This window comes from Ictidomys tridecemlineatus, chromosome X, assembly GCF_052094955.1.
Source record: "Ictidomys tridecemlineatus isolate mIctTri1 chromosome X, mIctTri1.hap1, whole genome shotgun sequence".
NCBI classification, from domain to species: domain Eukaryota; kingdom Metazoa; phylum Chordata; class Mammalia; order Rodentia; family Sciuridae; genus Ictidomys; species Ictidomys tridecemlineatus.
The window spans coordinates 114,861,329-114,879,896 of NC_135493.1; the positions used below are offsets into that span (position 1 = coordinate 114,861,329).

Genomic DNA, 18,568 nt, shown 5'->3' on the forward strand with positions numbered 1-18,568 from the left:
AGTGAACTACTTCTCCAGGTACACCATACCTGTCTACAATTGTCACCCAGTTCATCCATACCAGAGGATTAATCCACCAATTAGGTTAGGGCTCTCATAATCTAATCATTTCACCTCTGAACCATTCTTGCATTGCCTCATACATGAGCTTTTGAGAGACACCTCATATCTAAACCCTAAGAGTGCTCTCCTTTAAATTTGGAACTGGGGAAATAGATGAGTGATTGACAGATGCCTGAGCAGATATGCAATATCAAAAAATACTGCAGAAGCCTCCCCATTCCTCAAGAATCAGTGCCAAACTCCTCTGGAAGTAGAAATAAGATGAAAAAGCAATAAAAAGTAAGGTGGCCATGCCCTACCCCTTTTTAACCTGATAACTCAGAATACAACAATTTTTTTTAAACTTTCATAAGAGATACAGGACTATATCCTCCCCCCCTTTAAAAGAAAAAGCCAACTGAAGCAATTTAGAAGTGGTTAGATCCTAAAATCTCCTCCCACATTCTTCACAGTTTGGGCATGTTTTCCACTCCAATAAAATGCTAGATGTATTTTTCGTTTCCAGGGAGGACATCAGGCCCAAAAGAAGCCACAGAAGCCCCACTGAAAACAGAGGAATTCCGTAAATGTTTGCATTATGTATGCTGAGACTCTTCCAGCCCTCTTCCCATTTGTACCTAAGCTTTTACATCCAAAGACTGAAAGAATATATTCCAAGAAATCATATCAGCCAAGAAAGATCTAAAGATACTGAAATCAAGATATCTTCAACAAAATGTCCCAGTCACATCATTCTACCATGAAACCCACATTTGGCAAGTACCACCCATCTGTTTATATACTTTAATTTGCTTGTTACCTCCCATTATTAAATATAAGTAAATGATTCAGTATTAGCAGATATCATAGAAAATGTTCTAACCTATAGTAGAGATAAATAAAAATAGAAAAACATAACCAGAAAAAATAGACTAGACCTATGCTGGAGAAAACTTGGAAGTACACATTATCATTCAGTTTATTTCAGAAATACTGAATACTACTATGTAACAGGCATGGTTTGAGGTGCTGTGAAGATGGGGTGAGGGAACCAGATAAAAAGCTCTATTTTTATGAAGTGTATACACCCACAATGGGGTGAGGGTAAGAGGTGAAATTTTAAATGGTCATCAGAGAAAGTGTTAAAAGATACTATTCAAAAAGATGAGACAATAGGAAACTATTGAAGCATTCAGGAAATGAAAAAGAGCAATCAGAAATTTAAAATACAATAGCAGAAAGAGAACATGCAATAAAAAGCTTCAAAAATAATCTGAGCAGATTTGCTAGAAAAATAGGGTAACGTCCAAATAAAAGATCCACAAAGAAAAGCAGAAAATAGCAAAAAAGAATCAATTAAATGGTTCAATAAAATTCCCAGAAATGAAGAATATGAATTTCTAAGTTAAAAATGCCACTGAGTATCAAGGACAATGGAAGAAAACAGACTCATTATAAGGCACATCATCATGAAAATACTGGAGTTAGAAAATTTTTACAAGTTTTCAGCAAGGAATAAAAGAGGAGGGCAGGCCACATCCAAAGGATTAGAAGTCCAAATGGTTTTAGACTTCTTATATATCACTAGAAGCTAGACTTCATTAGAACAATTCCATTAAAATTTCAAAAAAAAGTAGGGCGCACTGGTGCATGCCTGTAATCCCTGTGGCTCAGGAGGCTGAGGTAGGAGGATCTCTAGTTCAAAGCCAGCCTCAGCTAAAGTGAGGTGCTAAGCAACTCAGTAAGATCCTGTCTCTAAATAAAATACAATATATGGCTGGGAATGTTGCTCAGTGGTTGAATGCTCCTGAGTTCAATCCCTAGTACCACCAAAAAAAATCATGAAAAAAATGATTTCAAACTGATGAGTATATGCCCACAGTACCAGCCTGAATAATAGTAAAATTAAATATATTTTTAGATATTTGCAGGGTCTCAAATTAAGCTCCATGAATGTATCACTTCTAAGGAAGCTACTACACAATGTACTCCACCAAAACAAGAGAGTAAACAACCATGAAAGAATAAAATAAGTGATACAGAATAAAAGGATTCAACATGGTTGAAAGAGGAGGAAATTCTTGGATGTCAATGTGTAGAGATCGCATGATGTAAATTATATACCAGACGTGGAGGACAGTAAGTTTAGGTTTCTCAAAAAAAGTGAAACTGACAGAATATCTGAAGTGTTAGAATTTTATAAAAGGAGCTCTAGAAAACTGGGGGAGTGTGTGGTTAAATCAGGGGCAAATACACTGAAAAAAAAAACAACTTATTATTCACTCCAGGACAAATAAAAACCTATACAGGTAAGACAGAGAATTTACTCTATGGCTTACATGGCCATAATATAAATACTTAAGTATTAATCTAACCAACATTATGCTAATAGCCATAATGAGGGAGTAGAGGGAAGACAGTAAATGACAACAGAAACTGAAAAGTCTATAAGAGGTTTATCCATTATTTAGAAATATGAGGGTCATAACAAAATAATCAACAAAAAAATCTTGCAGTAGAGTGTATTCTTCCAAATCTTCAGGATGTATCAATAGCCATGGAGGAACTTCAGGTTTCATCATGGAACCCTGGGCCTTCTCTTTACCATGTCAGGATATCTGCTATGGTTACTTTTCCAGCTTCTTCCCTCTCCTTCCAGAAGTCATTACCACTCACCTTCAGTCAAAAGAAAGAAAGAAAAAAATTCACTCATTTCACTTCATTTCACTCAAGATTTGGGATCTGAGTGAGAAACATCAAGATTTGTTTACTCAGACATATGGCTTCTGCAGGGAAGCTGGTATGGTGGGGGTTGAACCCACAGCCTCTGATTCACCCTCAATCGTCACTCTCCCTCACCCCCAAAATAACATATATAGTTCCTTCTTTGGTTGCTACTGAAAAAATCCCTTCCTAGTGTTTATGAGTATCTGTTCATTTGCTTTAATCATGGGATTTATTGATCTAGCTTTCTGCTACCATTTTTTTCTAAGTTATCTTTTTGTCCCCCACAACACCTAAAAACACTGCCATATATTTAGCAGGTATAAACATAGTGGTTGAAAAACTGGAATTGAAATTAGGAGAAAAATCTTATTTTCAGACCATTCTTCACTTAAAATTGAATTCAAATATTTTATTCAACATGTTCTGATCAATCAAAAGAAAAAGTATACCTTCACATAAAATAAAACAACAAATACTTTGGCTGAATAATGTATGCCAAAAGATGCCCATGTACCTATTAGTAGTAACAGCTGGAAGGGAAAAGAAGAAAAGAGAGGAGAGGAAATGCTCTTTCTACACAAAAGTTACTATAATCATGAAGCAATTGCAGGTTTTTTTTCTAGAAGTCGTTCAGTTAATAAGGTAGGACACCAGATATCAGCAAGACTTTGTCAAGGCAAAAAATTTTACAAATCTAATCAGGAGAAAAATAATAAATACCCAAATCCTGAACACTGGTTTAGAAGTTCAGGAAAACAATTCGCCATATAACACTACATTCAGAAGACACGGTAATAATTCTCAGTGCTTAAAAAGTTCTTTTAAAAAGTTTATTGAAAAACATGCACTGATCCACTGGATCTCAACTTCTTGGTATCATCATCCAAAATGCTAACCTTTAACATTTTTTATTCTCTTATTTCATTATGCTTAGAAATTTCCAGGCAAAATATTATTCATAGATATTACTATTGACTAATTTCCTTCAGATTTTTATAAAGCCTCAAATCAATGACTAAATGAAAACATGTTCCAACTTACTGAGTAGACATAAGGCAACAGATGTGGCAATGGAAAGCTTCAGGAACAGAAAGTCGATTCTTTAGGAGAGTGAGACTTGGAATAATTTCAGCTGTGGTAAGGGGCTCCCAACCCCAATAACCGGGAGTATTTGATGAATAAGATAAAAGCATGTGAATGCCAAAGAAAAAACATTCAAAAAATGGAAAATGTTGAAAGGAGCCTGCCAGTATGACCTACATTTTTAAGTATCAATCTAGCAGAAAGTTAGCCATATGCAAAGCTTCAAGGATTTCATCAGAAAAGGCCATTCCTCTTCTTGCAAGGTCATAAAATGGCTATTCCCTTATAATAGAAATTCTTCATTCTTTCTCCTTTATAATCACAAAAGTATGGATGACCTGATACTAGTGATGCATATGTCATACACACGTGTGTATTCAACAAAAGTTTCTCAAGGAGTACCTCTCCAACAATAGCTACCTCTATCCCCTGATGACCCCCCTCCCACACACATATTCAAAGCACAAGGCTGCTAAAAGTATTCTAAGGAACAGAACGAAATATTTTCATCAGTTGAAAGAGAGGAACTTATACATGCCTTGTTTGATAAGGATAATATTAAAGACTGAATTTGTAAAGTTAATGAGAGCAAATTCAATTCTTTCTCTTTATAGACAAGAAAATTAATGCCTAGAGAAATAAAATGGCATCACTAAGGTCATAAGGCTATGATGGAGCAGTAATCAGTTTCATATTTTGAAACAACAGGACAGGTAATGGTAAAAAGACAAAAAGTGCAGTGAGGGGGGTAGAGAAACCTCTAGAAAGGGGGGAGTCTATTTCCAATGAATAAGCATTATAGAAGACCTCAAAGCAAGAAAGCCTTGCAACTTCAAGGAACTGAAAGGATGCTTCTAAATATGCTATGAACCACAAACTCAACTATATAAGATGCTAGACACTCAAAAAAAAAAAAGATGCTGCTACAGCAAAATATTTAGGCTCAGAGTCATATGATCATCTCTTCACAAGACTGCATGACTTCTCTAAAAAATAAAATAGGTTAACAAAACAGAATGGAGAGTTCAAAAATAAACCCTTCTGTTTGTAATCAAATGATTCTTAACAAAGGCTCCAAGACAATTTAACATATAAAGAGGAGAATTCAGATTCTTATCTGATACCTTAGCATAAATTAAACCAGTATGGATTAGAGATCTGACTATAAGAACCAAAATTATAAAACTTTTAGAAGAAAATGGAGCAAAATCTTCCAGACCTTAGGTTAAGTAAAGATTTCTTAGATATGACACCAAAAACATGATCCAAAAAGGAAAAGATTGATAAACTGCACTTCATCAAATTCAAAATCTTTGTACTTCACCCAATTTTTTGGAATGGACAAATGATTTAAGCAGATATTTTACCCTAGGAAAAAATCAGTATCACCAGAAAGAACATGAAAAAATGTTCAATATCATCGATAATTAGTCAAATGCAAATTAAAGCCTCAATGAAATACCACTTCACAACCACTAGGACATAGGATAATCAAAATAATAATAAGAAATGTTGGTGAGGATATAAAGAAACAGTAATCTGTTTAAGTGCAGTGGCCCACACCTGTAACCCCAGTGGCTTCAGAGGTTGAGGCAGGAGGATTGCAGGTTCAAGGCCAGCCTCAGCAACTTAGTGAGGTCCTAAGCAACTTAACAAGACCCTGTCTCAAAATAAAACATAAAAAGAGCTGGGGATGTAGGTCAACGGTTAAGTGTCCCTGAGTTCAATCTCCCCGTACCAAACAAACAAATAAAAGGTAGACTTCAATTCATCGTATATCCATACAATTATACTCCTAGGTATCCAGCCACAAGAAATAAAATCTTATGTGCACATGAAGATTTTTATGCAAATGTTCATGGCAGCATTATTCATAATAGGCAAAAAGAATAAACAACTCAAATGTTCATCGAACTAAAATGGATTTTAAAATGTGGTCTATCCATACAATGGCATATTGTTCAGGAATAAAAGGAAATGAAGTAGTGATATATGATACAACATGGATGAACCTCAAAAATATTATACAAAGTAAAGAAAGACAGACTCACAAAAAAATCCTCATATTGTAGATTATATAAAATATCCACGAAAGGAAAATCTATAGAAACAGTAAGTAGATTGGTGGTTGCCTGGGGCTGTTGATAGGCACAAGGATTAACTGTAAACAGGCAAGAGAGACACTACTGGGATGCTAATAATGTTTTAAAACTGGATTATGATGTCAGATGTTCAATTTAATAAATTCAACAGAAATTACTGAATTGTATACTTAAAACAGGTAAACGTTTTATTCCATAAATTATACTTCAATAAAGTATAAATTAAGGGTAGAAAAAAGTGTAATAATGCGGGAGTAGGAATATATACAAAACAAAGATAAGTCATCACTGGCAATCAATGAAGCTGGATATTCAGTGTACTATTCCCTTACATTCCTCCTATATTTTAAATTTTTATAATAACAATTTTTGATAACTAAAAAAGAAAAAAGAAATAGATATATTCCTAAGATTTCCAAGTATTTAAAAAGGCAAAATGTGCTTTCCTGTTGTTGTGGTTTGGATATGAGGTATCCCCCCAAAAGTTCCTGTGTTAATACAGGAGGTGAATAGATTAGATTATGAGAGCTACGATCTAATCAGTCCATCCTAATTTGAATGAACTAAGTGGGTATAACTATAGGTGGGCAGGATATGGCTGGAGGAAGTAGGTCACTGGGTGCCCATGCCTTTGGGGTTTGTACTGTTGTCCCTGGCACCTTGCACTCTCTCTGCTTCCTAGTTGTCATGAGCTGAGCAGCTTCCCTCCAGCATGCCCTTTCACCATGATGTTCTGCCTAACCTCAGGCTCAGAGCAATGAAGTTGGCTAACTATGGACTGAAACCATCATCCCGAAATAAACTTTCCTGCTCTAAGATGTTCTTGTTGGTATTTTGATCACAGCTATGAAGAGATAACTATTTCCCCTGAAGAACCGCAGGGAAATTTGGCACCTTTTAAAATCACATAGAAGGAAATAGAGGAAAACAATATTAAAGAGTTTCTTACACATAGAGGGTACCATATTTATTCTTTAATATATCTTTTTTACTTTAGATATTAATTAGGGTTATTACATGTGGAAAAATAATAATGTATGTCCCTCAAATTAAATTAATATAAATTGTACCAAACCTGCTGCAACAAAGTCTGAACAAAGATTTTCCATATTAAAGGACTCTGATAGAGAACAATTGCATTCTCTGGATCTAAATCTCCTAATCCATAATATGTAAGAGGTAGTTATGGTAACATGGACATTCTCTTTTAGCACTGACACTCTAATTTATTTACTGGTATTTACCAATAACTCCCTTTTTCTACACCATAGGATATACATTAAGACTTACTTAGGTCTCAGGTGGAGACAGAGGCAGAATTAAGCAATAAAAATGCATGACATTTAATCTTCGTCAAAGATAGGTCTCTGGTTTCATTTCTTATATTGTATTTACATAAATGCATTTCTCCTAAGCATTTTACTCTTAAATGCCTGGACTGGTTAAAATCACTAGTTGTATATATCTGTATTTTAAGATCAAACTATAATTTAAAGAAGTAAATAGATCTTTTACCTATGAGACATTTTCATTATAGCCAAGTAATGAGGGGAGGGAAAGAGAGAGAGAAAGGCAATCTGGAAAAATATTCTATCACCTTGGAACTGTCTTTTTTCTACTAGGAATTTTTAAAATTTGACATATAGGCTGACCAACCACTAAGTCTTAAACATTTCAAAATGAGTTTGTGATGACAACTACTCCATACCAAAGTACCTTGCTCACTCCACAACCTTTGCAGTCTGGATTAACCCTACCACTCCTATGGGAATATTCTCTTAAGACTTCGTAAATCCTTACAAATGCCTCTCTTTCAGTCTCCATTTTTCTTGGCCAGTCAACAGACTTGAATCTTCTGGTCTCCATTTTCTTCTTATAATATATTCCTCCCCAGGCATGGCAGGCCATCATAGTATGTCCTTTACTAAATTCATGTATTCACATGGTTTCAGGTTCAGTTCCACTAGGGATTTGGTGTTTATATTGCAAGTCCTAAAGAGTTTTGAGTACAGAGGAGCCATATCCATATTCTGCTTGGAATTCTCCATAGTGCCAAATACCAGGTAAATGCTCATTAAATACTGGTGGAATGGACAGAACATCATTCTTAATCACCATCACTAAAGTTTCTTTCAGTTTTTATATAATCCTGTAAATTTAGATGGATATAAGGAATTTACTGATATACTGAGAACTGTGTTGTTTTATGGTCTGTCACTTAACAAGTTTTATAGTAGTCAGAGCTAAATGCCCAATAACAGGAAAATAGTTAAAGTAACTATAATCATAATTAATAAAGGTCAAACAAACAAACTAGAGCATCATCATTTTGCAACTACCAATGAACTAGTGGATCTAAGCAGCAGTTTGCTGGAAACAGCTCACATCACCTTGAAAAGCCGAGTGCATATATCTGTTCCCAGCTCCACATTCAGTGACAGATCACCAAGAGTGAAATTAGCATGGCAGAAGTATTTACAACATGAAAATTGGCAAATGGCTGATTCGGTTTTTTTCCCCCTAAAGGTTCAAATATTATTTAAAAAATATATTTATATATACACACATAGATTTGGAATCTGTCACATATGCTTCATTTATATTTACATATACACTTGGTGTGACACAACAGGAAGGCTTTGGAAGTCAATTTGATTTTGCACACTGCCCTTAACAGTTACATGAATTTGCATAAAATATTAATTTTTCTGGACATCATTTTCCTGAGCTGTCAGGCCTGGCACAAAATAGAGGTTAGTTCTCCCTTTTTGTCATTTCCAAGTTAGGGTCCTGACTTGAGCCAGTGTTTGCCCAACTTGGTGGGTGCTTCTATGGCAAATGGCTGATTGTTAAATATTTACCAGCATGTCACTAGATGTAGGCAATGATGATCAGTACCTGATAAAATCATTATCTGAAATATTGCTGGGGATCTTTATCCTAACATATAAATGATACTATTACTACATGAACTCATTAATAAAGCAAACAACTCCCAAAGAAAGCATTAAAACATCAGGAATCTCATAATATAATATCAGCAAGACGTATATAGCATCACAAGAAGCATTCTTCTCAAATATCTAATCTGATTCTAATCAAGCTTAGACCTACCTACTAATTTGTAAGAAATACATAGATAGAAGAATAACCAACCAAACAGAGAAAGTAGAAAAATTACAGGATGGATGAATGAATATAAAGAGAGAAAAAAGATTGAGAGAGGAACTTATTGATTAAAAGAGACAAGATGTTAAAACAAGTACAATGAGCATAGAGCCCACAGAATGAGAGAAAATACCTATAAATCAAATATATGAAAATAACTTGCATTTAGAATGTGCAGAACAAAACTTTACAAATCAACAATAACAAGACAAATAATTCAATTTAAATAAGTAAAAATGTTGGACAGTTCTCCAAAGATGACATAAATATGACCAAGAAGCATATGAAAAGATGTTCAACATTGCTGGAAAATACAAATTAAAACCTTAAAACAATACCATTTTATATCCACCAAGATGGCTAAAATAAAAAAAGGTAGCAATGAATATTTCAAGGGTATAAAGAAACTGGAATCCTTACACATTGTAAGAGAGATGGTAAATTAATGCTGTTGCTTTGGAAAATAGTTTGGTATATACTCAAAATGTTCAAAATAGAGTTGCTCAATAAAGCAAATTTCCATTCCTGTGTAAATAAATACCCAAGAGAAAGGAAAATATGCTTCCATAAAACTTGGACACAAATGTATATCACAGAATTATTTAAAATAGTCAAAAAGTGGAAGCAACTCAAATGTCCATTAACAGGTAAACAGTTAAACAAAATGTGGTATCCCCATTCAATGGGAGATTATTTAGCCACAAACGGAATGAAGTACTGATTCATGCTACAACATGGATGAATCTTGAAAACATTATGTTAAGTGAAAGAAGCCAGTCACAAAAGACCACACATTGTATGATTTTATTTATTTGTCCAGAACTGGCAAATCCACAGTACCAGAAAGTAGGTTTGTGGGTGCCAGGACTAGGGGGGAATGGAAATGACTGTTAATGGATATAAGATATCTTTTGGGGGTGATGAAAATGTTCTGAAATTAGATTATGCTAATGGTTATATATGGTCCATATGATCATACTAAAAACCACTGAATTGTAAACTTTTTAAAAAGGTAGTTTTTATAGTGTGTGGATTATAACTCATTAAAGCTTTAATTTTTTAAAAAAAAATAAAACTGCCCAAATTACCAAATTGAACCCTTGAATGAATGTGCACTGTGGACCCAAAAGTTTCCATGCAGGGCAAGAATCGCATAATCCTGCAAATTTTTAAATCCTGCTAGATTTTAAAAAGGAACAAGCAGCTCTCACAGGAATGAGTCATAAAATATATCATGTGGAGCTGTATTGTGGCCAAGTTCACTGTTTAAAGTACTTGAAGGGTAAGTTTGGCCTTGAGAACACCTCTTATTCCCAAGATGTTCACTTATTTCTCATGTTACAGAGAGATATAATATTCATTTGTGGAAAACCCAGGCCAGACTTGTCTCAGTTCACCACTCAAAAAACACACCTACCCTCCCAAGTTATACCAGAGCCCTTACCATGTCACTTTACCCAACTGGACATCTCACAATGGAGGCTTTGGGAAGTCCACCAAAATGATACCTCAATGTTGTAGGGACACTAAAAAGTAATCCAAAGAACATATCAGAGCCTCAAAGAATGCTCTGGAATGCTTCTGTCATTTCAGCTGCATTCCAGGAGGTGGTAGCAGATGGTCATAAAGATACCCTGGATAGAGAATGGTAGGCAAGTTTGAGACAGGTAAATTTAGCCAGGAAAAACATGTCTGGAACTCTCACATACCATAATTGCAGTTAAAGGGCAAAAATGAAAATTTTTCTAAAAGGTAATATCTGTACTGTGAGACCAAATTTTTAAAATACAAATAGTTATTAAATGAAAAATAGCCTGTTTCCCAGGCCTGACCCATCATACCGTTTCCTTCCCCAGATGCAAACATCATTACCAGTTTCTTCAGTATTCTTCCTGAAATTGTCTATAAATTTGCAAACCTACATATTCTACAGATACCTTTTTCACTTAATTTACCTCAGTTCACATTCCACTTAGTCCATATATATTATTCTTTTGAGCAGTTTCATAAGATTGCATGATATGGATATATTTCTTAATATTTCTTAACCACAGAATGAATTATTATTATCATTAGTCATCCTCACGAAGATACTACCCATAGATGTATTTTGTTCAGCCATCACAATGGTTTTCACATATGGATCTTAATGTATTGGGCCATTTGGGGTATGGTAGAAAAAGCAGTCTATCGACAGACACTCTCATCTTTTAAAGTAAAAGGGTGTCATGAGGAAATACTTGCCTGCCTGACAGCAAGATACATTCACGGGACTAGGTTTCCCCATTAAATTTGAGTGAAAGTGGTGGAAGAGATGAAAATTCCTGGTCTGAAACTTTAAAGAACTGACAATGTCTCCTTTATACAATCTCTGTCCCTTCTGCCAAGATGCTCAATGATGAGAACAGGGCTGCTGTGGCAGAGGCAGACCTAAAGCTTTTCACCATCACCACAGAAACCTCAAGCTACAAACTTTAGACACAGCTTTAGAAGAAGTGGGTAAGAGTCAAGAGTTGAAGGAGGGAAATTCCCACCCAATGGAAGAGAAAAAAACCCTTTTATGGAAAAAAAAATCATCTTATGAAAACAACTGTTTTCATGAGGAAGAAGAGGTTGAGTCCTAGAAAAAGACTGGCTTCTTGGTATGATTTTTCTTATAAGGATTTCTGTAATATAAAAATGTTTCATGGCTGAAAGCATAGTTATAGCACCAATAAAAATGTGTCAAGGAAAAAAAAGAAGAAAGAAAAATAGGGGCTACGGTTGTGGCTTAGCAGTAGAGCGCTCTCCTAGCAAGGCGCTGGGTTCGATCTTCAGCACCACATAAAAATAAATAAATAAAGGTATTGTGTCCAACTACACTTAAATTTTAAAAAGAAAGAAAGAAAGAAAAATAAAGTATAAAATGCTAAGTTCTAGGTCTGATGTTCATTCCTAGAACCCTGGGATAGTCCAGGCTCCTGTAAATCACACATCCGCACTCACTTTACAGATAGAGGTGAGGCCAGCTGTCCCATATTTCCAAAGTTTGCCTTGTTAATTTTTTATAGATTTGCATTTTAAATCAGTCCTTTATTTTTCTTTTCCATATCATGTTACCTCTTTTGATAAATTTGAAGGCATTACTACCACCCAGCTAATCCTTTAAATCCTACTTGAATCTCACACCAAGAGTCTGCAGAAACTCCTTCCTTTGGCTCTACACTCTTTGATGCTATTTGTTGCTTCTAACTGTGTATAAAACATCATGACTCCTGTTTTAACAACCATCCCATCTTAGTCTTCATTTTCCTCTTCTTGCTTCTTTGCATGTTCTATCCCTCTAATTTCTTCTCCACATTATCACTCCAATTTAGGCCACTCTGTCTTAATAACCTTAGCTTCATTCATCCCATCAGTCCCACTTTTTCAAACATAGAATTCACTCTATCTTCTTTCAACTCAAGTAAGTCCACATCTTGCCTCATCTCATATTATCTTCCCCTTTCCTTTACTTTCCCTCTTTCCTTCATTGTTATAAACAGGGTAGCCCAGGCAGAGTTTGTCTTAAAAGATAAAGTTGGCAGAAGGAGGGGCAGGAGGGACAAGGACCAAAGAGAGCAACAGGTTAGGTTAGCTTTCCCAGGGCTACCCTCACATTCCCAAGTGCCTGGGATAAGGGAAGTCCAGAACCTCTCAGGCAAAATGAAGATGAGGCAAGTAGTGTGTGAGGTGAGGCAAAACCAGATGTAGCAACATAAGCTGACTGAGCCTTGTGAGCAAGTGGCTCAAAAAAGAAGAAACAATAATGACCAATTGAGATATGAAAAGATTCTTATCCTCACTACAAATCAGGAAAATGAAAATCTCTGCCTATCATGAGGGTAATGATTAAAAAGATGGACATGAAACAGTGATGGCAGAGTGTGAGGAAACACTCTCAAATACTGTTACCAATGGGATAAATTGATAGGCTTTCTTTACCACAGTTTGGCAAAATACAACTATACTTCCAATATCTACAGCTTTGACCCCAGAACTCCAACATATAGGATTTAGTGCAAGAAAACAATCAGATGGAGAAACAAAGATATGGATCTGAAATCATTGATAACCTCTGCCTTCTTTAAAACAAGAGCAAAATGGGGTTTGGGGGAAGCCTGGCAAAGGGAGGAAGGAGGAAGGACAAAAAGAGAAGGGGAGAAGGGGGAGTAGAAAGGAGATACAGAAGGGTATGAGGAAGACATGAGGTAGGCAAGGGTGAGAAATAAGTGAAAGAGCAGGTGGGGAGATGCAGGGTCACAGATGAGCTTGAGAGAAAAGTATGGGGAACAGAGGAGGAGGAGGGAGGAGAGAGAGAAATCTCCATAAACAATAAACAATTATGGTATCCATATCACGCAAGCATTAAAATGAATGATGTAGTTCTCTACTATGAAATAGAAAAATGGTTCATTAGAAACAGCAAATGTAGTGTGATCCTGTTTATCTAAAATGATACAAAGGAATTACACCATGTGCACCACGGATCTCATAAGTGGACTTCCTCTGGTAGATTTAGACTCTACTTCACACATTTCACACATATCTAAAGTGACAACAAAGGGTTTTACACCATGTGGACTTCCTCTGGTAGATTTAGAGTCTACTTCACACATTTCTAATTTGTCTGAATTTTAATATTTTCTAGCAATATGCAAGATACTAAAATTCTATCTACATAATTTAAACCAACCCATACTTTCCTGTGTGCATGAACTAACATGGAAACAAATTAAGTAGATACAATGATACTGCCTGCTTTTCATATTGCAAAATGTTCTGTTCTTCATGCAATAAATTTAAACTCTATCTGTCCATTAAAAGGTCATGTGTGGCGGGCTGGATTGTGGCTCAGTGGCAGAGTGCTTGCCTCACACATGTGAGGCACTGGGTTCGATCCTCAGCACCACATAAAAATAAATAAAAATATTGTGTCTATGTATAACTAAAAAATATTTTTAAAAAAGGTCATGTGTGTAAACCTGTTCTGAAAAAAACAATGGAAGTAGGCTATGACTACAGATGTCACCTGCCCATCTATTCTTTGTTCAAACTTGGCTCTATCTGGACATGCCACAAGGGTATTTATCAAAATAAAAATATTTTCCTTCATGAAGTCACATCATTGAAGATGTCAAAAAGAAACTGTCTTAATTCTGGTTCTCCCTAAAGAACTTGAAAACAGGTATTTTATTTGGGTTTGGGAAAATGAGACAGAATACATGGAAGAAAAGTAAGTATGTTAACAAATGAGGTAATATGGCAGACATCTGGAATTCAGTGCTTCTGCAAGCCTTATGAAAAGCCATCAAAGGAAGAATCATAGAATTTTCCACTGGCTGACACTTGCAGGGCATGGGAATATGTGCCTCAGATGCATATTGAGGTCTATGGACCAAACAGAGTGACAATTTGTATTATGATTTTTATCTAACCAAAACCTTAAAACTCCATGGAGTCAATACTGGCCTTATTTATAAATTAGGAATCTGAAGTACAGAAAGATTAAGCCACTTGCTAAAAATCAAAGTTAAAAATCAGCTGAGATAAGCTCTAAATGCAATTTTGTCTCTTCTGCTATATGACACAATGTGGCAAAGGTTGTCAATTCTCAGAGACAGTTGATCTCTCTCTTGCTTGGTCGAACAGCCTGAGAGATGTATACACATTTCCAGCCTCCCTCCTTGCAAGAGAAAGGTATTAAGATAGCTACCCAGATTATCTTAATCCTCTTAAATCCACAGAAAAATCTTCTAGGTCATAATCCACCAACCATGTGAATTTTTAGAGCATCATCACCCTGGCTACTCCCACCCTAAATACCAGTTACTATGAAATTATTCCTGAATTTATAACAAAGTATGGGGAGAAATTCAGGAGAAATTTTTGTCTGATGAACTCATTGGGAGAATCAAATTTCACAGAGTTTCAAAGTCGAGTATATTAAAAAACAATCTACAACTTTACTGTAAAGAGAGCACCTTATTAGAACAAATAAAACATGCTGAGCTCTGCCCAAACACAGAGGTCACGCTCATGTGTGAGCCAAGGAGTGTCTTTTCTTGCTTTAGTAGAAAAGATAATAATCTGCAAATCATTAGCATCTGAGGCTGGCTTGATTTAAAATGCACATAGATGTATAAAACGTTTCAGGAAATCAGTGTATTTATAGCTTGCTTGCATGAATCAGTGGAAAGGCCCTTGCTGCTTCCAAAATAACACCTGGAACTTGCTGTATCCTATCACCTGCAGTGATGTAAATGCATGTCTCTCACCTTCTATTCCTTAGCTTCCCCAGGAGGACATGGTCCACTTCACAGGAAGCCAGTGGAGCAGACAGGCTCCCAGGCTTCCTCCACCTCTGGCCCAACTGTACAGCTGTTGGCTTAAGAAAGGCCCATTCCCAGAAGTCCCAGGGCAACCTGTTTGAAGAAGTCCTTGTTCTATATCCCTCTATTACCTACCCAATCACCAGGCTGATTTAAAGCCCCCTTTGCATTAAACCCCACAGTGCACAGGATCTTTTCCTCAAGGATAAACTGCAGAAGGGTCTAACCAGGCACAGACCACCAAGATCTTGCACAAAAGAACCACATAAGTATCAGAAGAAATGACAGTGATCTTGTTTACAAATTACCATGATGCAGAGAACCAGACCCCAGCAAGCACACACTGGGATGTCAAGAGTTGTCTTATTTTTATCCTCTTGGTAGAGAACTTCATAATTCTTCATCCACAGCAAAGTGGGCAAACTTCCAGACACATGTGTTATATATCTGTCTAGGATTGGTTTCCTGCCCAAGAATACCACAGCAACATGAAGACCTTTGTGGGATGGGAAATTGCCAGGTCTGCTCTTTCCCCAAACTCACAAAAGCCTCTGTGGGAAACACACCCACTGGTTCCAACTGGAAAGGAAAAGAAAGGGCTCAAGGGGCAAAGGGGCACTTCACCTGGTGCACTGGGCTGGAAGACTTTATTCAGATCCAAGGAGGAGGCTCTGGAATGGGTTTTCTGTGGCCTCGGTGGCGGGGTGGGAGGGTCCTCACCCCTTTTCATGGCCTCTTCTATGGAGGTGCTAGAGTAAGATCTGCAGCAAAATAAGGGAAGGTCAGAAGGGAAATAGCAAAGCTTTACTCCTGAAGTTGGGTTGAAACAGAAAATATCCCCAAAGTCAAAGTGACTGCAAAGAACTGATAGGCTACCAAAAGTAGCCATAAAATCTATTATCTCTTAGATGCTGTTATGTATAATAATTGTCCAAATACAACAATAGATTGGAGTATTTTTTACCACTTTTCTCTTATTATAGCATATACCTAACTTTATCCCCAAAATCTTTGTGTAGATTCAAATTGCTTTTTATTAGAGTTGATAATAAGAGTAACAAAAAAGACTTTCAGCTTAGGTACTTCCGAGTTTTAATAGAAGAGCTCCCTGGTATTAACTGATTGTAGAACTTTTTTCAGTTTACTTGCAAGTATGATATCAGGCACATATGGAATTGGGGCAGATAAATTCGGATCAAGAATCAAATATTCAAAGGAATATGTCATAAATGAAATTTAGGAAAGGAAAAACACCCATCAAAAGGCTAAGGGATTCAACTTGTCTTGTCCTAAGAAATAGAGATTTAGGGAAAATTTGAAAGCAAAACCTTCAACTTAATCTTCTTCTTCCTTAAGTGTAGCAAGGTGCAACTTCTGAGATTATAACTCTAACAATGACATTTAAGGAAAAAGGAACTGAATAACTTACCATCACCAAAGGTCACACTGGCTAGAAAGTTACATAGGTTCTTTCAAACTCCAGTCTCTGTTTAAAATTCCATTTTAAAAAATGTTTTTATATGGCCTATGAGCCAGACAGTAGCAGCTAGAGTATTTATTGGAGACCGACTTATTTTCTCATTAATTCAACTCCATACATTGACCTATTGCTTAGGTCAAAGGATAGGCTCCCAACATGATGATCACAAAAAGGATGGGGGAGTGGATGTGTATAGTCTCTTCTCTTCAGCTTTTCCACTAATTTCATGTCAAAGCAGAAAATTACCTCTGAGTCAGAGATATGTCCTGGAGACAAATTAACCTCAGGAAACTGTTCTTTGGCCTTAGCTATTAGAGTGGTACTTAGGAAATTAGAATCTATCAATGACTATTAGGCCCCTCAGTTCTTGGCAGAGCTGCTCTTGACACAGCAAGTTTTTATTTTCCTCAATTAGTTTCTCAAGGTTTCTTTGTGGTAGTTAAAGAGTTTTATCTGTCTTGCAAGGTTGTAATCTTTAATAAAGCCACCATAATGACATCTGACATGCTCTGGGGTGGTCCCTGTAATATAATTGGCAAGACAGTTAAGGCAAGGCAAGGACAGGTGGGAACTAGCAAGGAGGAATGCTCTAACACTTTCAACCAGAATAAAAGGGAATTGATATAAGAAGACAAGGTTTTTAAACAAAAACTCCTGATTTAAAAAAAAAATTCCAGACCCTAGGTAAAAACTAAAAGAACTTTCTATGTCACATACAACTTTTATAACATCTTCCACTCAAGAAAGAATAATGTGTGTGTATAAAAAATGTGTGTGGGGCTGGGGTTATGGCTCAGCGGTACAGTGTTTGCCTAGCACATGCAAAGCCCTGGGTTAGATCCTCAGCACCATATAAAAATAAATGAATAAATAAAATAGGGGTATCATGTCCATCTACAACTAAAAACATAAAATTTTGGGGCTGGGAATGTGGCTCAGGCGGTAGCGCGCTCGTCTGGCATGCGTGAGGCCCGGGTTCGATCCCCAGCACCACATACCAACAAAGATGTTGTGTCCGCCAACAACTAAGAAATAAATATTAAAAAATTGAAAAAAAAATATCTATAAAAAAAACATAAAATTTTTTTTAAAAAATATGTGTGCATGTGTAGGTATACACACATGAACACCATCCCATACAATAAGCTTCATTTCCATTTCATGTCCACATATAACCTGTGTGTTTATATTTTCATATTGAAAGTACTAAATATCAAATAAGCGAAGTTGTATAACCATGACAACAACCAATTAAAACTTAAATGTACAGGGAACTGACAAAAAATAGACATGGTGGCATTAGAATGACTTTCCCTCTTTCTCTTACATTTCCACAAAGCTTTACTATTCTAAAAAGAAATTAAAATGATTTGATTCTCTTGTTCACAGTAAAGACCCAGGTGGAAATAGTGAAAATAAAATCATCCAAATTATACCAGGAGGCCAACCTCTGAAAGAATAATATTAAAAATTTACTACACATACTAATAACAGAGAATGTGCCTAAGAAATTTTATAATTGCACTGACATTGGGGGAGAGAAGTAGCCAGCAAAAGCTAAAACTATGAAGTTCAATTTATGGTTTAACACATAATACATAAGCAGATTTCTGCAA

General features: G+C 36.1%; 1 protein-coding gene across 11 annotated transcripts in view; it reads right to left on the reverse strand.

Moving 5' to 3' along the window:
* The window catches only part of Reps2 (RALBP1 associated Eps domain containing 2), a 210,590-nt gene that overhangs the window by 53,360 nt on the left and 138,662 nt on the right, over positions 1-18,568 (reverse strand). For all 11 annotated transcript variants that reach the window (XR_013431903.1, XR_013431904.1, XM_078035089.1 and 8 more), the window contains one exon: positions 16,097-16,233. Coding sequence is in view for 9 of the 11 variants with exons in the window: in XM_078035089.1 (XP_077891215.1) it covers positions 16,097-16,233 (137 nt within the window). In the remaining 2 variants the exon portion in view is untranslated. The remainder of the gene's footprint in view (positions 1-16,096; positions 16,234-18,568) is intronic.